We start from the raw sequence: 22,779 nt of genomic DNA on the forward strand, positions 1-22,779 counted from the left end.
AAAAAAAGCGTACAGCCCACTCCCAAGTCAAAATCACAACTGATATAACCTTATTATACCAACCACAAAAAATTATAGTATAACCTATAAATAAGACTAAACAGAACATGGTCAAAAGCTTGTTATAGCACATATTATCTCCCCTTGTTGAAGGATCAAAAGGGTGATGGAATAATAACAAGTATACTCTAGAAGGGGGGATTGAATAGAGTATGGCCAATTTTCGCAAGTTTTAAATTTCAAGGTCTTGAACGCAATTTCTAGGCGGAATAAACTGATTTAATTATTCAGTGTCAAGGTTTTGAGCTTTACTTCAAGGCTTAAAAACAAGTTGCGTAAATAAAACTGAAGTAAAAGCAGTAAAATAAAGCAAAAAAGCAGTAAAAGTGACCAAGATATTATTACTAAGTTCGGCAAAAAATGCCTATGTCTCCGCCTAGGGTTGTTCAACCCGTAGGTTTTTATACTTCTTTTTTTTATTTCTTCCTTTAGAGCCCTAAAGTACTTACAAGATCACCTCTCTTCTACCCGTAATCACCCAATTACACTTTAGAAACTCAATTCCCAGAGTATTATAAAATTACTCTAAGTATATCTCTCTTTTGATATATTATTTTTCGCTCTTTAGATACACTCTTTCTTTTCTCTCAGTCTAATCACACAATAAGGTATTAAAGAACTTAGAGAGAAAATATGAAACACTCTTCTGTGGATTCATCCAATGTGAATGTAAGGGTATGTGATATATTAACCTTTTGTTAAAACATTTAGTAAAAGAATTCAAAATAGAAATCAAAAAAATGCCATGAGAGGAACAATGATAATATGCGTGACTGTGGCTTCAGTTGTCTGGATTGGTGTTCCGCTAAAAGTTCTCATGACACTCATCTAAACTTTTCATTACATTAGGCTGCTTGGGTGAGAAGTTACAGGTCTGATTCTCGTTGTAACAGAGAGAATGATGACACCGACTTCCATCTAGATGGGATTAAGTTGCCTGGACATGATTTGGCCGTAACTGAAATCTCTGCAAGTGATGAATCTTTCAAATAATTTAACCATCCCAATTGATCAAAATTACAGATAGTAAGGTCAGATAAGAGCATTGCAAGTGTGAGACCTTACTGATAAAATTCTCCCACACCGGGTACTTATAAATATATCATCTCTTTCAAATCCAAGCACATCATTTTGGTTATATCTCCCTCAAGTTTCGATAACCAAGTTTCGGCTTTTTCCATCTTAGCTGTTAAATTCTTCTGCTCTATAACTAAATCCTCTTTCCCTTTGTGTAGTTCCTGAATTATTTCATCTTTCTCTCTCAAACTTTCCAATTTCTCCCTCTATTGAAATAATCCTGAACAGTGATAACAACATCCTTGACATTCGTACCAACCATAATTGTCAAGGATGTTGTTATCACTGTTCTAGCTTATTTCAATAATCTGCAGCGTCAGTATCTCTCGAGGGATTTCTTAAGGTGGCGTATAGCGTCATTAAGGAGAAAAAACCAACCATAATTGAGGAAGTTAAGGAGATTTTAGAGAGGGAGAAATGGGAAAGTTTGAGAGAGAAAGATGAAATAATTCAGGAACTAAACAAAGAGAGAGGATTTAGTTATAGAGGAGAAGAATTTAACAGCTAAGATGGAAAAAGCCGAAAATTGGATATCGAAACTTAGGGATATATAACCAAAATGATGTTCTTGGATATCAAAAAGAGATGCTACATATACAAGCACCCAGTGTGGGAGAATTTGGACGAGGGTTTAGAGGAAATGGACTTTATTTTGGCCGCCACTGCCAAAAAGAATGAAGCTTTTGGGTGGAGATGAAGGTGAAATAGGTGGAGACAGGAGAGAGAGAAAAAACGGGGGCTTAAGTAATGGATGAAGTGACTGGTTTAAGAGGAGTGAGAAGGTGAATAGGTGGAGTGAAGAGTTGTGATTTGACAATTCAATGGATGAAGGCAATAAGTAAATATGTGTGTATTTGGCAATAGGGACACGAAAAAATAATGGATGAAGTGACTGGTTTAAGAGGAGTGAGAATGTGAAAAGGTGGAGTGAAGAGTTGTGATTTGATAATTCAATGGATGAAGGCAATAAGTAAATATGTGTGTATTTGGCAATAGGGACGCGAAAAAATAATGGATGAAGTGACTGGTTTAAGAGGAGTGAGAAGGTGAAAAGGTGGAGTGAAGAGTTGTGATTTGACAATTCAATGGATGAAGGCAATAAGTACATATGCATGTATTTGGCAATAGGGACGCGGAAAAATACTTTGAAAATCGGAAAGGTTTTAACATAAATATAAGAAGTTATTTTGAAAAAGAGTTTTTCAAAACCTTATTTAATAAATATCCAAAGATATATTCATCAAATATTATGTTCTTATTTTTTATTTACTGCCATTTTTCTATTCCAATATTCATCAAATATTTTGTTTTAACTTTTTAAGTTATTTTTTGTCCCCTTCTTTTTTATGGAGTTCATACCTTATTTTCATTTTTAATATAGGTTTAAAGTTATGATTTCAGTTATTGTTAAGATAAGTTACATTGAAAATAATACTTGACTATTAATTGTAATTGACTTTGACTATTACAATTAGTCAAGCGTTGTTGTCAATTAAAATAAAATAGATTTATTTAATTCAGAATGTATTGAGGATTAATTTAGGATTCAACTGTTTTAGTCAAAATAGATTGAGGAATATTATGAAACTTTAATTCTATTCATATTTGGTTTTAAATTAGGTCAAACATGTGTACACATAATTAAAACACTTTGACAACATAGTACATGGTTATTGTTATTGGGATTTGATTGTATATAAATACAGATTCTTCTTAACCATAACATATTAATCATAATTTCTAAAACGTAGAGATGTATAGTAACCTGCCATGTCATATTGTTATCTTTGGAGATGCATGTAGACATACGTTGGTAGGTTATTTGGTTTTTATTTTATATATTATGTATGATTTTTTTTTCTCTTCATAAATAACTTTGTGAATATTGTAGGTACTTCCAGAGGAATAGACTTCCTTGTTGGCTGAAGTTTGTAGTCCTGTGGAAGTTCTTTGAGGCCCTAATAGTCGTATATGGCCTGTGAAGCTAGTGAAGGTTATTGAAGATACCAAAAGTAATATGTGTCTTGATATTAGGTGGGAAAGTTTTGTTAATGAAAATTACTTGGTTGATGGTGAAATAATATTTATTTATTATGCTGGTAATAGAACATTTTATGTTAGGGTCTTTTCTCTGGCTATGGTTGAAAGACTTGCTAGTATTGAACCTATTCAAAAAGATGAGGATATATAAATTTATGTAATTTTATATTTGGACTTTATGAATAAAACATTATTAGACTACATTTGAAACTTAAATATTTCACACTGTTCAAAGATTTTGGTATGCATTTTCAAAATAATAATACACCACAGTGGTGTATTTTTCCTTGGCTTCATCGGTAGTTTACAGTGGTCTATTATTAGCTTCAAAAATAGATGTATGAAAATGTATATCTATACAGTTAGCTTTGTTGAGGGGGGATATTTAAAGATAGGCTGAATAATTCTGTTGAAAATTGGACGTTGTTTTTGAACCCCAAGTAAACCGCAAGACCTATTCAAGTACACGTTCAGGCTTCAACAACTTTTGAATGTCGAACCTCAGATATTGGGTTGGAGTTGGGCACGTTAAATAAGAGTGCATCTTCTCAGGGGGGAGCAAAGGTGTGTTACGCTGCATAGTATTTCAAGACCTTGACCCTCATGTCACAGTCTTGACATACAATATTTGATGAATACTGGAAAACACCACAATTTTCAAGTAATGAACAATTTACTCTTATCTGAAATATCTTTAATTTTACCCCTTAATCGTCAAGCATAGAGTTATGAGGTAAACTAAAAGGTACACTTGAATAGGTCTTGCGGTTTTCTTGGGCTTCAAAAACATCGTTCAATTTTCAACAGAAATATTCAGCCTATCTTTAAGGAATTTTTGCAAAGCGGAAATTTAAAACTCAAGCAATTCGGTTTTGAAAGGATTAAGTTTAAATATAAAACTTATCCCTTGAAACCAATGTTCTGATAGAATTTGTGTAAGATATTTAATCTTCTCAAAAGATATAATCAAATTATTAAGTATGCATAATAATTGTCAAAAGCTTGTTATAGCACATAATATCTCCCCCTTTTTGCATTCCCTTTGAAGTGATAGTGTGATTATAATTCTCAAAGAAAATAAATATATATGCATGCAAAGAGGGGTGAATGACGCGTAAAACAAGGGGGGCTTAATTATCTTTTGAATACCGTAAAAAATTAAAGGACTTATGCCAGTCATTAAATGATTTAATGAGGGAAAGGTAGTGAAAATCAATGCATTTTTCCAGCAATAATTTTTTTATTTTTTTTTTTTAAAAAAAACATCTAGAGAGGCTAAAGGTCTTGAAATAAGTTGCAGATTACGCAAATATTAAAGCTACAAAAGACTTCAAATTCAAATTAGCAGTTAGAAGTAATGTGTAGAAATACAAGAAACCTTGACTTCAACCACGTCACATGTCAAACAATTGATTTCTTAGTTTACGAACTACAACAGAATGAGTGTATATAGGCGCGTAGCAGCTATTGATTTAGCATGTATATAGGAGGGCGTTTTGGGGTTTTCAATTTTTTTTCGTTTGATTTTTTTCTACATTGGTACATTAATGTGTACCATTATGCTACAGTGGTACATTCATGTGTACCATTATGCTACAGTGGTACATTCATGTGTACTACTATGCATGTATAACGTATAGTGGTACTTTTTACCATTACATTTTCCACCAAAATTCCTTCCACTTTGGCCCACTTTCACGTGAAAAACTTCCACTTAATAACAACTTTTCCATCCTATACATTAGCAAATCAATAGCTGCTATGCGCTAGTAGTTATCCCAACAAAATACAGCTACAAGCCTACAATTATAAAACATATAGCATCGAACACACATTTTGTACTATATTGGTAGATACTGAAAATAGCCACATTATGTCAAGACATCATTAAAGCAAAAGCACAGAAGGACATCAGCATCTCACAATTCATTAGGTACTTTAGTATAAAGAAATTGTTGTACCAGGCCAATAAAAACCAATTCTTTAACTAACAATGCAAGAGCTTGATCTAAAAGCTCAAAACTAGTCACATCCTCACAGGCACAAAACAGATCCTAGTTATCAGCATCGTTGTCGTCATCATCAACAACAGTTAACACAGTAATATGGAAAACTCCCTGACCAACATAACGCACACTCAGAATATCACCATGCTCAACATCATTGTCAACAAAAAAGTTCTCCCAACCAGAATACATTAATAGACCACGCGTGTCACTAATATTAGCACCGAGCAATTCCACATTCCACGCTGGCCCTCCAGGACCACGTTGAACACGAACAAGAGCCGAAAATACATAAGCAAAAGACTTTCAATGATTAGGAAGAGGCTAAAAGGAAAACAGCACAAGATCAACATTAGTCACACACATATTAATACACGAATAAAAAGACAAACACACATACACGATAGGGATGAGCAAAACTATCTGATAATCCGAAATTCCGATCCGCATCCGATAAAAAAATTTAGGATAATCGATCCGAAAACATTTTTGGATCGCATATCCGATCCGAAAATTTCGGATATCGGATATTGAAAATTTTGATTTCGGATATCCGAATATCCGAAAAAAAAAGTCGGATATCGGATATCGAATCGGGTATCCGATCCGAAATCCGAAAAAAACACTTTTTTTACAAAAAAAAAAATTACAAAAATTCGGAGGATAACCCAAAGTCCCTAATCCCGTAATCCGCCTCTTTCTCCTCTATTTTCTCCCTTCTCCCTCCTCCTTTCTCTGATCTCCTCCTCTCTCTTCGTCTTCTGCTTTGTACTTCTGTAGGCCGCCATTATCGGCAATTTATGAGCTTTCTCTCTCCTCTGAAAATGGCAAGGCGAAATGGAGTGAAGGCGAGACAACAGAGAAGGAAATGTCGACCGTTAAAATAAGCCAGATTTGGGATGTTACACTTACAGAAGTTGGTCTGTGTATTAGCCAGATTTGTCATTTGGGATGATTTACTGGGTTAATTTTTTTTTAATCTTAGTTATCACTGGCTAGTTTCTTGGAGAGATTTATCTGTGCACCCCTGGATTTTTGGTCTTAATTTTCAGTATTAAATAGTTGGCCCTTCATACGCCCACATTTGAGTTGTTACCACAGTTATTATGGAGTAGCTTTTTGTAATTGTGTTCGCTGTGAAATACTTTGACGAATGAAGTCGGGGCAATTAATTTGTTGGACAAAAGTGCCCAATAACTTAACAATAAGCGAAGGTAAACTATGGGTCCTCTCCAAATCTGTGTCAAGGAATCCATCACCACTCCCAACAAGCTTGGCGATTGTTCTTCTAATTTTTTTTTTTTTTTTTTTTGGAATGTAAAATGCTGGTTTAATGTTTTCATGTTTGTCAATTATAATTTTGTTTTTTAAACCATAATTGTGTAACATGGGTACTCGTATTTTGAATTTGTGAAATGTTTTTGGGGATTTTTGATAATCGGACAATAGGTAAGATTTTCTTCGGTATTCATTTGTTTGAGGTTTTTTTGATTGAATTTTCTAGCTGAATTATTGATTAGATTATTCCTCAATTTAGTTTTTTTTTTTGTTTTATATATATTTTTTTTATAATTTTTTTGGATAAAAACCCATATTATTAGATGGGTTGGATATTGGATATCCGAACTATCCGATCCGAAATTTTCGGATATCCGGATATCCGGATATCCGAAATTTTTGGATCGGATATGGATATCAAATATCTGATTTTTCGGATACTGATATCCGATCCGAAATTGGATTTCGGATCGGATATCAGATCCGTGCTCACCCCTAATACACGAATACGCAAGGTAAAAACAATACCAGAGCAGATCTATGGTGATCCTTATATTGAATTATGCATTCCATCTCATCATCAACAGCACTAACCTCATTCTGTTCTACAGGACCTCCTCTAACACCTCCAACACCACCATCATCCCTCTGTTGTATAGGACCTCCTCGAACACCAACATTCCTAGCCACATTTTCACCCCTATCCTGTTGAATACAGGTTCCACATTTTAAACAGCCGGCCCATCTCCGCCATAACCTGCCAAACTTCTTCTATGGATTTCATCAAGTTGCCCAAAAAGCTCTATAATGCGCCGGTCCCGAAGCCGCTGCAGTTGGGCCCACAAAACCCTCGTTTCTTGTAGCTTTGCTGTATGTGCCGCTCTAATTTTAGACAATTCTTCTCTGTTAGCCTTCCCCTGCGCACAAATTCCAGCCAATTCTTCTCCCCTAACCTTCTCTTGCGCACTTATTTCAGCCAATTCAGCGTACAACACTTCAAGTTGCGCTTCCAACTCAGTCACTTCCCTGTTGTTAGCCATGGTTTCGCTGCTCGTAGGAGAAGAGGAAAAGATTTCAAATAATTTGGAGAAACCACAAAAATTTCAAAGAAAATGGAGAACTGAAAAGAAAACTAAATTGAAAGGTCTGTAAAACACAACTTCCGAAGCAATGTTAGAAAGAGAAATGCCAAAGGCACAATTATGAAAAGCCATAATTTTGAAAAGCCACAATTTTAATGCATCATAACTGCCTCTGCCGCCCCTTATTTCATTATTCGTTGCATAGAAAACAACCAAAACACATGTGGTTAATACGTAAGCAATTTCAGACAATAAAATGTGATTAATATGCAACTAACTTGATGAAACTTGATTACTTAAACTCATAGTTTCATTAATTTAATTAGAAAACTCAATGATTCACTGATTTGTAGAAGACATGGAAAAAGGAATTTGGTTATGGACCAATAAAATATGTACAAATTGTAACTGTGTGCTTGTGTTGGTTAAATATTCATGGAATTTTGTACACTCCATATGAAATGTTACTTTTACTTGATATTTCACGGTGTTAAGCAGATCATAACATATGCAGTAGAAACATTAAAAAAATCTAACCGTCACCCTTATTTATAATTTTCCTCATTGCCTTTGTGCAGTGGCTCATTCACACCCACAAAAATAATAAATATATTTTTTTTCTTTGAAGCAAAAAACGAGCGGAATTAAATTAAATCAAGTTCCACCAAAGTTTGTAGGCTTTAGGGAAAAAAATTCATACAAACCCGTTCTTGGAAAGTACTAGTATCCCATCTAGCAACAAAGTGGGCTACCGTATTCCCTGCTCCTTGCTCATTCTCAATACATCATCAAATAGAAGAAAAATAGGTGCAGCCCCTACTTGCCTCGTCTGGATTGCTCGAACTGCTGCAAGTGCATCACTTTCCAGAACCACCTTCTCGAAACCCAGCCTTCTTGCCAGCTGAACCCCGTATCTCATAGCACCAGCCTTAGCCATATCCGGTGACCACCGTGCCTCACAACGCTTCAATGCAGCAGCTAACAACACCCCATGGTTGTCTCGAATCACATCACCAAACTGGACCCCAACCCCCACCTTGATGTGAGCATCAACATTCAATTACAAAAATAATAAATTTAAAACATCACATGTTTGTAAATAGTCCAATTCCCTACAGATTTCTTCTCCCTTAATTTCTTCTTCGTAGTGTTAAGCAAAAAAACTACTCAAAATTGTACAAAGTATTTAGGGGTTCCAAATTATATCATTTTATTTTGGTAAATCAAACAAGCACTTTGTTTTATGCTTCCTTTATATATTTAGATATACGGAGTACATTAACTTTGACCTTGGTTGTTTTCTAGTATAAAGTACACTCGTCTCAGTTAGTATGACCATGATATTTTTTTTAAATTTATTTTAATAATTTACATGTTCAAGAAAATTGGGTCAATATTCTAATTTGAAAAATTTGGCCATATGGTGTTGTTTTTTTGTTTTTCGTAGAATACTCCTAATTTTTTACCCAAGTAATACCTTGAATTAATTATATGCAGGAATTTAAATATGAAATAATAGGTAGTATGAATTTAGATCTATATGTTTAATATGAATGCTAAATGTATATTAAGTCATAATGTGGATACCATGTGTAGCAGTCCGACATTTCCATGTTTTTAATTAGTACTATAACCTTTGACACTTAATCAACCACAACTAATACACATTATGCAGCAGAATCAATCATTAAACTATTACATCCTGATGTCCAAAGAATAGCTTATATGCAAAATGCATTCTCTGAACATAGTCCAACCAATGTACCATACTACTATGCTTCTAAAATTGTTTTTCAAACATACAACTAGAGCTAGATAATACAACCAGAAAGAGCTAAGTGGGGTGAAGGAGAGCATTCAGATCAGCTTTCATAAGTAGCAGCAACAGTTGAGACAATATTAATTAATGGGGTTCTGGAGCTTACGTAAGTTCTTCCGGTGTTTCTTTCCCACTAAATGCATATTAAGACCATCGTCGCTTGTGCAGCTGATTTCACAAACATCACACCACGGTTCTTCGACTCTTCTTTTCTTTGGAAGGTTGTGTTGTGCACTGGTTTCCCCGGTACTCACTTCAAGTTGCGTTTTAGCAGCAGCTGTGTTTGGAATAATGAGGGGCAGTGAAGCAACAGTTGAGACAGTATTAATGGGGTTCTGATGGAGCTTTCGTAAGCTCTTCTGGTGTTTCTTTCCCACTAAGTGCATATTAAGACAATCAGTGCTCGTGCAACCGATTTTACAAACATCACACCATGGTCCTTCGGTTTTTCTTATCTCTGGAAGGTTGTGCTGTACAATCCGATTATCATCATTTATCAAAAATTGGTGAAAATAAATCAGAGAGAAAAAAAAGACAGAACTTCGAATTTCACAAACAGTAATGTGCAAAGATTGGATCAGATGAATATCACATAATCTAAACAAAAATAAGATAATAATCGAATTATTAATAATAAGAATCTGCATACACTATAAATTAATAAGATGATTTATAGTACAATTATTAATAATAACAAAAGAATGAAATGGACAAAATATTACAGTACAATTGAGTACACGGAGAAAGAGGTCAAGTCATTTTTTTAAAGGTATGCAGCATACCCATAGTTAAGTACACATGTTTATGCTTTACTCCATCAAGAACACATAAAACTCAATCATAAACTCAATTAGAAACAACAAACAAACTTTCAACAACTATCCATTTTTCAAAGATTACGAAAACATACCACAAAATAAGTAACAGGGGCAGATTGTCTGACAACCCAATTTGATTGAAATTGAGGAGGGTCCGAATAAAAAGGTTGTGCTCCAGAACCCGGAGTATTTAATGGATATTGCCCAGGACCAAAACCCGGATTACTTGATGGATATTGCCCAGGACCAAAACCCGGAGGAAGAGAGACAGAAGGGTTAGAGTAGAGAGATTAAAATTGAGGAGGGTATGACAATGAAGGATTATGAATTGAAGGTGGCATAGATTTCCCAGGAACATAAGGGTGGTGGGTATTTTCTGCTTGATTGTTTGTTGATACATTATTTTATTTTATTTTGGTAATGTTATTGGAGAAATTGTAGATCTGGACAAGAGAAGAAAAGAGAAAGGAAGGAGTAGGTTAGGAATGTTTGTAGTCGAAGTATACAAAGAGGGAAAGAGAAAAAGAGTGAGTGTACGGGGGTAAAAAAACAAATATATAATTTTTTCAAGTAAATTAAGTTTATTACATATATTTTTTGTTATTATTAATTTTAAATTTAATAGAGTTATTTCTATTTTTTTTTTCGTTGTTATATTTTATTATTATACTTGTTATTACTTATTATTTATTAATATTACTTCTTCTTAATAAATATTTATATTTATTGTAGTTGTAATTGTTTTTGGTAATAGTTATAATTAATTATAATTTTTATTTATTATAAGTAATTACTTATTACTGCCGAATAGTGAAACTATACATCAATGGCTTTTATGCGCATTTCCCGCTGACATTTGGCACTGCGATGTCACTGTGAAAAATATTTGTGCTGTCATGATTTTTTGCTTCTGCTTTTCAGGAAGTGTGCCATTGTCATTGTATTGTATTGTCATTGCTTATGCTTTTTCCACACTCATAATTTTAAATACACTCATTTGAAAATCGTATCTGTAGTGTTGGTAATGCAAATGTGACATTGTGGATTACGGACGGCTATAATTCATGGAACTTGACGATGAAAACTGAGACAAAACCGAAGACAACTCCAGCTATCTACTTCATAGAATTTTTCTTAGAATGACTTCATTTTTCCGAATTTGATTAATTCTATACAATGGTAAGATTTTAGAATTATTTGATACAATCACTTATCGAAAATGTACGAACTAGCTGAAATATTAATGATAACATGTAATTTAATTATTATTTGGGAAATTATCAATAATACACTCCGGTTTTGACTTTTATGAATTATACACTTCATTAAACTATCATTACCACCAGGTATTTGTTGACAGCGTTTTAAAGGTTCGTAGGCTAAAATTACTGCATTGCGCCACTCATTTAATTTCCCTCCAAAACTACCCTACCATTTTTCCCTGTTTGCACTCCCCCATTCCATTTCACGCTCTTCCTTTTGGTTTCATTTTTATTTCTCTGGAAATTCAATGGCTTCATCTGATAGGGTTTTCATCTTCAACCAATAGAAAAGGATTGCAACTGCCAAACTCCAAGATCTGCAGACATTAGGTTCTCTAACTCCACCAGCCAATCCTGGAACGAAGGCCTTATTATAAATGCAATTCTTACTTCAGTGAGAGGTTCAATTTGCAGTTTTCGCAGATATAATCTCAAGGTCTTGAGATTAATAAACGGATTTGAACAGTGAGAGGTTCAATTCACAAGTTCCACAAATATAATCTCAAGGTCTTGAGACAAGACACATAAACTATAAACTGAACAGGCGAGTATGTTAGCACATCATATACTGGTCTTCAAAACTACAAGATATTAAGACAAATAGCATTACAGTATCCCCCTTTTTTGACATTACATCCAGTCAATCAGAGAAGAAATGTGCAACAAAAATAAAAAACATTGTTTAGTACAAACCAAATATTAAAAAGGTTCAAAGAAAAATTGTTTAAACAACACAGCTTCAAGGCCTTCGTTTCCTGAATGTTGAAAGCGAATATCATCCCTTGCCTTTTTACACCAGCACCCATGAGCATCACTGAAGACTCTGTCCTTCCTCATCTCATCAATCCTCCGTTGCTCCTCCGCTTCCCTGTACTTCTTGACAACCCCATATTCCTCAACAGTAATAATTGTAGATTCGGTCTGCTGAGGTTGTAAAATAGGCATGTCCTTCACACTACGTACATAATTCAATAGAAAATTGGCAGACTTATCTCGCGCCTGCTGAGCAGCATCTTCATGTAAGGGCATTATGCTACCAGTGGCCGTGTAGGTTAGGGCATTGAGATAGAACATTTGATTAACCTTGGCATTAATAATTGCCAATAGTTCATGAGTTTGTTCCATCTTTCTTTCGAGGTCTTGAATTTTAAGCATCATATCACGACGATTTTCATCTTGACCGAATTTGAGGGCATCAAGACGAGAGTCGAGGCCATCAAGACGAGATTCGAGGGCATCAAGACGAGAGGAAGACAAAGAAGGATCAGCAGGGGCTTTCTCTTTCCCTTTGGACAGAGACGGTGGCAGGGCAGACATTTCATCAGAGGATAGCTCAGATCGGAGCTTCCATGTACCATCAGGAAGACAGAAAATCCCGATTTTGTTAAAAGAATCCATACCAATGTTAGGGGTTCGGTTTCTTTCGACTTCCTCATTCCCTACATCAATATCAAAGAACTCAAATATTTTGGGAAGCAGATTGGCGTAAGGAAGAGGAGTATGGCGGCGTGACGAAGAATAGCAGTGAACCATGTGGTTCAAGATTATGTTAGGTAAATCGAGGGTGTAACCATTAAGAAGCAGGAATATTATTTCAAGGGTTTGATCTGTGACGAGTTCCCTGGAAGTTGTGAGTGGAACAATGCATCGAACAAGATATGTAAAGATAATTTTGGGTTCAAGTTTCAGAGAGGAATGAGTTAATTGCCTTGATTGTGGAAGGTCTGGAAGCAAATATTCTTCTCTTGCCTTAGAAACACATTCCTGACGAGGGGGATGAGAGTCTGTCCATAAATCAAGGGTAGTCTGTAAAATTTGGGCCAATGTAGACGGATTCAGGATTATTTCTTTCCCTTTGACAAGGGTTTTAAGATTAGTCTCCCCACGATTCTTGGTAACAACCATGTTTATGAAAAAAAGACGAGTAAGACGCGGGTATGCAATGTCAGAAAGAGATGACATTTTGAATAAAGAAGACTCTCTAAAGACCTTAAAACAATTGAGAGTAGCAGAATCAATTAGGTCAGTATTCATAATTTCAGAAAAACAGAGTCGGCGAGAATGATACCCGTCTTTCCACTTACCTAGTGTTTGGTTATTTCTAAACCACGATGAAGGAAAAGAAGAATTTACCTCGGGTTCAGTAGGACATTTGTGAACTGGAGACCGTGGAACTAAAGAATCCGAGGAGAACTCCGATGGGGATGAAGGCTCGAAAGACGAGATCTCGGTAACCTTCTTCTTAGAGGAAGAAGCGGTTCGAGCAGCTTTTGAAGACGAAGGTTTCGAAGCACTGGTCTTTCTTTTGGGCGCCATTGAAGCCGAACCACAGAATTACGGTGTTTTTTCCAAAAAGTTCAGAGAGATGAAAAAAATCAGAAAAATTGGAAGAAGAGAAGTGACGGATGAGAGAGAAAGTGAAACGGGCTTAAGTGTAATAAAGGTAGGAATTCGAAAAAGGCTGGAATTCCAAAAAGGTCCTTACAAAACGACGTGAAATAGGGAAGAGGAGAGAATCAAGGTTTTGAATAAGGGAAGAGAAACAGAAACCAAAAGGGGGAGAGAGTTGACGGTTAAGACGTGACTAGAGTACTCAGAAGAGAAATAAATACATTTTAAAAATCAAGGACTCTTAATTTCTTTTTGAAAATCATAAAAAAAAAAAATTGCAACTTCCCACTTTCCATTTAAACTACCCCACCCATTCATTTGCAGCTTTATTGTTGTTCTTCTCAAATTTCCCTTTACCCTTTTTTTATTTTTGCTTGTCAATGTCTTCTTCTGGCATGGGTTCTTCAATCAACAGGAGTGGAAGTGGTTTGTGGTTCAAATCAGTAAATTGCAACTGTGACCCCTCAAGAGCTGCTGATATACGATTCTCAAGCTTTGTTTCAAACCCAAGAAGGCCCTACTACAAGTGCAGCATCTGTGAATTTTTCATGTGGGTTAAGGTGGAGCAGTTTGTGTGTGACACAACATGTAGGGTGGGTAGAACACCTGCCAGCTACAAGTGTTCAACTTCTGAGGAGAGAATTCAATGAGTTTATGCACAAAACAAATGAATTTGCTGACTTTATTCATTTTGTGATTAAAATTGGTGTTGTTATGTATTTGGTGTTATTATTGGTAGCTTTGAAATAATGTGATGCAGCTATAATCTGCTATTTCATATGAATAAAGCTAAGTATGTTTTGTTTTTGGTAATATAGCTGCTGAAATTCTTATTTAAAGTAGAACAATTGTTGTATTGTTATTCAATACATAAAAATTGTTCAAAAGAAACTGCATTTTCAAGCTTAGAATACCAAATTGATTGTGATCAGCATAATTCAAAATGCTGCAATTAAAACTAGATTATCAAAAGCTACTACAGACATAAACCAACACAAGGTTTCAATAGACAATTGATTTCTTAGTTACCAGCATCTCCATCATCAACATCTGTTAACACAGTAATATGGAAAACCCCCTGGCCAACATAACTGACACTGAGAGTATCACCATGCTCAACATCATTGTCAGCCACAAAGTTCTCCCAACCAAAATACATGAACAGACCACGAGCGTCACAAATATTAGCACCGAGTCATCTTCGTTAACTTTAGCATAAACCCAAGACCCATTCAATATTCGCACTTTTTCGAAGTCCTCTTCATACCACTTAATTCATCCTCACATACCACCCCATCAACTAAACCACCTGAACCTCCAAGACCCATTGCCTTTGCCCTCTCCTTCACTTCCCTCCTAGCCCTCATGTCGGGTTTTCCCCAACACTCACACTTCCACGTGACTTTGATTTTTTTTTTGGTCCCCCGTCTTAGAATTTACACCTTGAGCCCTTGTCACTCCAAACCCCATATGCTCAACATAGTCCTTATAGTAGGCTTCAACGTCTTGCCAAGACTGGAAAACCATCCCTTCCTTAGGCTCCTCAACAACTACAGCTATTTCGTTGCTACCAACCACAGTGTAAGTCGTATGAATTGTTTCCACGGGGGATAATGAATTGTTTCCACGGGGGATAACTACCTAACATCCATGTCAAGTGCACAACTACCGGCATCATCTACGTCTTCTATACCCTCCTCCATATGGACATTACTCCGAAACTTAACTCCACTGCCACAATCACCAACACCAACCTCACTGCCCCTTATAACGCTTTATGTTTCCATTTCCATAATATCAATCTTCTCCAACACAAACAATTCACCCTTCAAATAAAGAACACCAACATAATTACTACGATACAAATTAATACAGAACGCCAACATAATTATAATATAAAATTCAACACAAATCAACCAAACACGTTTTCACAGCACACATTCAACCCAACACAAAAATACAACCAACCGACACAAATTAACCAACCAATTGAACAACCAACACAACCAATTTTCACATAACCTCACAAATCAACACAGAGATTTTTTAAAAAACATACGAAGACAACACATTTTTTTTCAAAAAGTAAAAAATTGCATTTTAAACAAAATCCTCCAGCCATTTCTAGCAACCTCAACCCCATTTTAACAGAGGAAAAAGTCCTTAAAATCCAATTACTTTCAAAATTATTCCGATTCGGTCGAAATTATGAATTCAATTTCATGAATTGTGGGCGCATGACAACAACAGAACAAAACTCACGACTGCAACATGCGACGACTAAATAGATCAGAAAATACCTCGTAATTCGAAGATGTCCGTGTGTTTTTCAACCGGGTCTGTTTACTGGGTCTGGAAGCTGTACAATTCGACGATGTGTGAAGAACAGAAAACTACCTGCTAATTCTCTCAACAAGTTTCTGGGTATGGAAGCTATGAATATTTTGCCGCCAAAACGTCAAGAAGGTAACGTCATCCCTCCAACAGATTGACGGAAGGATGTCCCCACTCAACAATACTCCAGGTACACTCAGCAACTTGACACATAGACGAATCCAACTCAACAACTCAAGAAGTGGAAAACTTCCACTTAATTTCCGAAATGCCACTGTGAGTAACAAAACCTGTTACTCACAGTGAGTAACAGGGAATTAGCCGACTATAAAGTTCCACTAGAAATTTGACAATAGATGATGGATTACGGCACAACCATTACAGGAGAGCTTGTATAGGATGGGTTTCAGATAGACAACTAAACATACAACAACATATTTAGTGCAGCAGACTTTGGCCACTCCAATTTAGCTCTACATAGTGAAGCTCTAGCATGCATCATACACAACTTATAATGGGTATCCCAAGTTTCTCACATCTCCATCACAATTTTATAAGATTCTCAAAATTTGGTTCAAATACTTGTTCAAATTGACATTGTGGAGGATATTCAACAAATTTGTATTCTATAAGAAATTAAACAAGCAAGAGCTTCTCTTGGTGCATCATTCATAAGTTGATAGAGGACAAGTCAATATATATAATACGACTCACAACTTGGCAACTACAACTTCTTCTTCTTGAATTTTGTTTTCCAATAATTTCGATTAAGCTCTGTTTAAACATATGTAAAAAAAATAATAATAATAAAAACTCATTATTTTTGTTAAACTATGTGTCCAAGAGAATGTGTTGATTATTCCAATAAAACGGTGCGAGTATTTATTTGTTTGCAACCTAATACTACCACATAATCGAATGACTACATAAAAAAGGGACGCATCTCATGCATGTTCATTGTTCATAAATTTGAGGTAAAATATTACTCTTTGTATTCCACATAAATAATGCAAAAGGGCATTATTTATATACACTAATTCGACCTCAAGTTGTGCTTTATATATAAGAGTTATATCGTTTCAATGTAATGTTTTCGAATACCAACTATCCTAAAGGTTGGCTTATAAAGTTACAACTATTTTACCAAACCCTACTAAGACCCCTTTTTTTAGCTGTTCTGCTGAAATTTGCTTTGCTAAGCCATGTTAAGCTAACTTAATCTGCTCCACTGACACCTACTTTGTTTAGACTGTTTAGAAGCTCAAAAGAACCAGACCTAATTTAGTAATTGAGCGTAACACTTGCAACCAAAGCCATTTGGAGTACGTACCAAAGAAACAAAGACACACTATAGCACAAAGAGATATTTTCCATTTAAAACACAGATTTTTATGATCTTATTGGATTGCGACCTCATGACTTTTCAACTTTCTTTCCCACTAAAAACCACAATACACTAAAAAACAACAAAAATAATCTTAAATGAATAATTCCACAGTCAACCACGTATACTCAGAAATTAACAGATATATTTAGGCCACTTTTCACATGCCAGGTTGGCAAAAAAGTGCAAATAATTTAAGAAATTAGGCCCTACAAAACCAAACTTTTCTTAATTTTCTTAAATTTAATGATCCAAAAAATCATTTTCAATTTCTTATTTTTATTAAATTTTTTCCCCCAAATGTCACGTCTCCTGAAACTGGCCCATGCTTATCATGTGCCCTTCTTTCATTTCCATTCTTCAAAATTTTCCCTTTCTCTCTCTAAAAAAAATTTCACTCAACTCAACTTTCTCTCTCTAAAAAAAAATCATGAAGCTTGAAGAATGCGATTATTGCAGCAAAAACGCCGCCGTTTTATTCTGTGAAGCAGATTCCGCCAATCTCTGCTTACTCTGCGACAGAGAAATCCACTCCGCAAATTCCCTTTCCCTAAAACATCTCAGAATACCCGGGTTCGGAACACCCGACCCGAATTCCGAACCAAAATCCGCCATTGATGGACTTCCAACAGCTATTGAGCTGGCACCCATTTGGGGTATTAGCGATTTAGTTGTTCCTTGTTTGGGTGATGAAGAAAAGGATGCCGTTGTTAAACAATTGATGACTTTGAGTAAGTGGGATTTGGAGGAGAGAGAAAATAATAGTTCGGAGTTTGGTCCGGATACTCCGAGCCTAGAAACGGGTGATGGGTCGGATATGTTAATGCATAATATGCCCTTTACTTCTTTGTTGATGAAAGAAGGTGAACGAACTTTTGCTGAAGATAGAGATTTTTTGTGGGATTTTGAGCCTGATTATCAACCTCCTCAGGTTTTATTTTTTTTTTTTATTTATTTTTTTTTTTATTAATTTTATCTGATTTTTTAATTAATTTTTATCTATTTTTTTTTATTAATTTTTTAAAACTACAAACTAGTTGTTTTTTTTTATATTTTTTTATTTATATTATGATAATTGGTTGATGGTGTCTTTTGCTTAAAAGTCGGTTCAAGTTGTGATTATTATTATAATATATGTTTGTTTTGATTTATTAGATATTATCCTGGTTGTTATTTTTATATTGAATTGTATACTTATTGGTGTTATTGTTGTTGATTATGAGTGGTTTGTTACTTTGTTAGTCATATCAAGAAGATATTTTTAATTTGTACCAAGTAGTTTAAAATGATGTTAAATAGTGTTGCTTAATATTCTCTCAGCTCCTTTTTGTTTTTCGTGTATGAAATCCGAAGGTGGCGGTTGTTGAATTAAGGCTGTGCACAAGATTTGTGTTTATGGCGGCTATATAGTAATGTTAACCTTGGTTACAGTAACTGTGTAAGTCTAAAGGTGGGTTGGTTGTTGTTAATTAAGGTTGTTCTCATAATTAATATCCTAAAAGGCGGAAGGTTTGTATTTTACGGGCGAGGCCAACTTGGATTTCTTCATTGCTTCTTAAATGGAGGACTTAAGAACTGATTAATAGCAAATAGTGTTGTGGAATGTCATTTGTCATGTTTAAATGGTTATTGAAAGCACTTGTTATGGAAATTGGGTGTTTTGTAATTGATATATGAACTTTGAAGGACAAAATTCGGAATTTGTTAAAAATGAAACTTAAAATTGCCTGCTAGCCCCGGTGGTATGAGTTTAAAGGTAGCATTATATTAGGTGGATTGAAGATTTTATTTGCAATCAAGTGGGACATGTTGATTTTTGATGAATAAATTCTGTATGGAATCATTTGCTGTTTTTGCTCTAGCACTCCTATAGTGAGTTAGTCACTGCCTGGTGTTGGAAATTGCTAATTCCAGAAGTGAATATGCAATAGAAGTAAGCTAAAGAAAGTGATGGGTATGTTTTGAACTATGTATGAGTAAAGGATTATGATTATTAGATCCTGTGTAAGATTTAGATATTGTTGACATGAGTTACTGCATAATAATTAAGGTTTTAGCATAAGTTGGCTCGTTGATCTGGTCTCTTTTAGTACATAACATGTTTGATATTAGATTTTACTTAATGTTCTGGTCAATTTTCATTTTTCTGTTGCTTGTTTTAAGCTTTTAATAGATATCGGTTGTAATTGAACTTAGATTACTCATATTTTTACTAGTCATGTTATATCTAAAAATTTACAACAGAATATAGCATGTAATAGCTACTATTGTTTTTCAAAAAACTTATTTTCTACTCCATAGCTTTTATATAGAAAGAAAACTTGCAACAACGAAGTGGCCCTTGTTTTCCTAATCCTATTTAATTAAATTTGCAGCTAGCTGGATGCTTTGCATAGTTGTGTGTATCCATTATCTATATCTTCTTATCCTGCTTAACTCTGAGCTTGTTATTAATTTCTTAGCTGCAATACCTTTATGTCTTATGTAGCGAGTTGAGAGTAGATAAGTTTTTTGTCCCCTGATTTCATATTCTGCTACCCACTCTTATTAGTGGTGGATTTATCAAAATCAGATAATGTGGTTAATAGCGTATTAAACATTTGATGTTTCAATATTTTGTTGAGTGATTTATAACTGACCTCCAAATAATGAATACTCTTGCTGATGCTTCTTTTTATATGTGAATGTGGCTAAGGACTGGGATGGTCAGTGGGGAGGACCGATGGATTTTGAAGAACCTTCATGCACGTCAACTGGGGTACCAGAAGATGTGTCTGAAATGCAATGCTCAAGAAATCTCGAAGGTTCTCAGTCAACTGGGGTGCCAGAAGATGTGTCCGAGAGGGCGGAGATGCAAAGCTCAAGAAATCTCAAAGGCTCTCAATCAAGAGATGTAAGTGAATCTAAATACACCGGTACTATATTGAAACTATTTTCATATTAAGTATGGATCTTACTTTTTTACATAGGCTGTAAGGAAAATCTGGTATTTACAAAAAATTTCTTGTGCTGAAAGTATGTTAAATTGTTTCTCTCTTCTTCACTTCCTGTCACCCATTTTATGTAAAAACATTTCTCTTCTGCTCTTCCTGCCTCCCATTTTTAATTTTTAAGAGTGGACAGTTGCGTAAAGTAACAACAAACACTAAATTTAGTTGGAGCTTTAATGTTCAGTTGAGTTGCTCTAGCAACATGGTACCTGAATTATTGGTGGGCAACCTCAGAATTCAGAAATGTAATCTGCAACAGTGTTCTGGACCTGAGGTGGGGCGGGGTGCATGATTCGAGTATAATTGCTCTGTTGTATGAATTCTTTGTATCATGACATCACATTCTAAGAGTTGGCAATAGTTGATTAATAGATTTGTTTTAATCAAAAACTCTGCAGGATGGCACAAATCAGATGATGGACAGTGAAGTTTACTTAACAGTAGATAATTGCAGTGTACCAGTTGTTGGAGCATCTTCTGATGATAAAGTAATAAAACCTGAGATGATTGATGGGGAGCACAATATGCAGTTCATGGAGTGGCCTTACTGGAGGAAACCGCTGAATACAGCTGATGTGGAACAGCTTGCAGAGAATCGAGGGATAGCTATGCTACGCTACAAGGAAAAGAAGAAATCCCGAAGGCAATTGAATTTCATAAATTCTGATTATTTTCCTTTTATATTTCGCACTTTTCATTCAATGCTTATACTTTGGAAAATCTCATGAACAGATATGACAAACACATTCGATACGAATCTAGAAAGGCTAGAGCTGATAATCGACAACGAGTGAAGGGTCGATTTGTCAAGGCGAATGAGTCACCTGAAATATGAACTGGCAGCTGATTGCCATCGTTACTCTCTTCATCATGTATGTAACTGTGTATGCAGTCATTTAATTGGACATAGGAAGTCACGCTGTCCCGGAATTTATAATTCCTAGGAAGTATGGAATATTGTTTGGATGATTGCAGGAAGCTCCATTTACCCGGGAAGACTTGGCAAGCAACTTTCCTAAGTGGAAAATTGAACTTTCTGTATTTTTGTCAACCAAACATCTCCCAGTTTTCTACTTCCCATGTTCTTCCTATGTAAATCTATCTCAACTTAAATGACCGCCATAACTATGCTGACTTAGTGTATGTATATATTTATATTCATGTAAACCAGCTTTCCTGTCGACAATAGATGTCTGACTGAAGTATTATATTCCCCCTATTTTCTGTGAGAAGGGTAGATTTCATCTCTAAATTTTCTACTAACGCGGATGACTGTTTTCGGAATTGGAATGAGAATGGCATATCTTAAAAGTCCTGGTCCATTGCAGTTGGTCTGAAGATTCATGGTATATGCAAAATGTATGGAGATTCAATACCTATGCTTATGCTTATGTTGGAATTCAGATACTCTTGACAATCTGACATGCCGAAACCAGTCTATTCTTGTTTTCTTCCATCAATTATATATAAGAATGCACTTGTACCTTGACATAATTTTATTCATTGCATTGCATGATGTGAGGAAAAGTCAAAACAATACCATAATCAGTTTCTAGCAATTACTGGCAAATATGGTATATAGATCTGTAATATGACAAGCTTACATAAACTTTACTCCTTTCGTTCCAAATAACTTGCCTGGTTGCCTTTTGCTTATATTTTCTCAAGTTAAAAGAGTAGATAGATGAATGTCAGAAAAGAGGAAAAAGTTGACAAAAAAAACACGGACCATGTAATTTGGAAATTTTGGAGTAAATGTGTGTCTAATAAAGGTCTGGAAGTCGCATACAATTAAATTAATTAAGTAAATTGATCTCAAAATTTTTCATTTATATTACCACCTCAGAAACTCTTATTATCAAAAGGCTTAGACCCTATTCATTTGACCTTTAAAAAATACTCCATTTATTTTTAAATAATTGATACATTTAAACTTAACACACATGCCAATATACTAATTTGATATTAGATTTGTACTAGGTTAACCCCGTGCGATGCACGATTAGAATTAATCCTTCTCATAATTTATGCTTTGTTGCATTACATTGTACATAAAGATTGGAATTAGATATTAAAATAATTTACCGTTAAGAATATATATGAACTACTTATTTATATATTACAATTAATAATTGAAATAGTCGAAAGAAAATGATTTAAAGATGCATATTGATTAATAAAATCTGAAAAAAAGGTGGAGTTAAACAGTGATTGACATTAACTGTTCAATACGTATAA

The 22,779-nt window shown here is 35.0% G+C and overlaps 1 protein-coding gene across 1 annotated transcript; it reads left to right on the forward strand.

The window, feature by feature from the left end:
* The first annotated feature begins 17,866 nt into the window (after positions 1-17,866).
* LOC110727232 (zinc finger protein CONSTANS-LIKE 15-like) lies at positions 17,867-21,852 on the forward strand. The gene is made up of 4 exons (XM_021906798.1): positions 17,867-18,482; positions 20,247-20,444; positions 20,940-21,184; positions 21,274-21,852. Exons 1-4 carry the CDS (start codon positions 17,982-17,984, stop codon positions 21,374-21,376), a joined length of 1,047 nt encoding a protein of 348 aa, XP_021762490.1. The 5' UTR covers positions 17,867-17,981; the 3' UTR covers positions 21,377-21,852.
* Positions 21,853-22,779: the final 927 nt, after the last annotated feature.

Source organism: Chenopodium quinoa, unplaced genomic scaffold (genome assembly GCF_001683475.1).
Source record: "Chenopodium quinoa cultivar QQ74 unplaced genomic scaffold, ASM168347v1, whole genome shotgun sequence".
Lineage (NCBI taxonomy): Eukaryota > Viridiplantae > Streptophyta > Magnoliopsida > Caryophyllales > Amaranthaceae > Chenopodium > Chenopodium quinoa.

What these genes read in the sequence shown, in the direction of transcription:
- LOC110727232 (XM_021906798.1), top strand. Translation starts at nt 17,982, where the DNA reads ATGAAGCTTGAAGAATGCGATTATTGCAGCAAAAACGCCGCCGTTTTA. An exon ending in AAGGCTCTCAATCAAGAGAT is followed by an intron (nt 20,445 to 20,939) that starts GTAAGTGAATCT and finishes AAAACTCTGCAG; the next exon opens with GATGGCACAAATCAGATGAT. An exon ending in GAAAAGAAGAAATCCCGAAG is followed by an intron (nt 21,185 to 21,273) that starts GCAATTGAATTT and finishes TCTCATGAACAG; the next exon opens with ATATGACAAACACATTCGAT.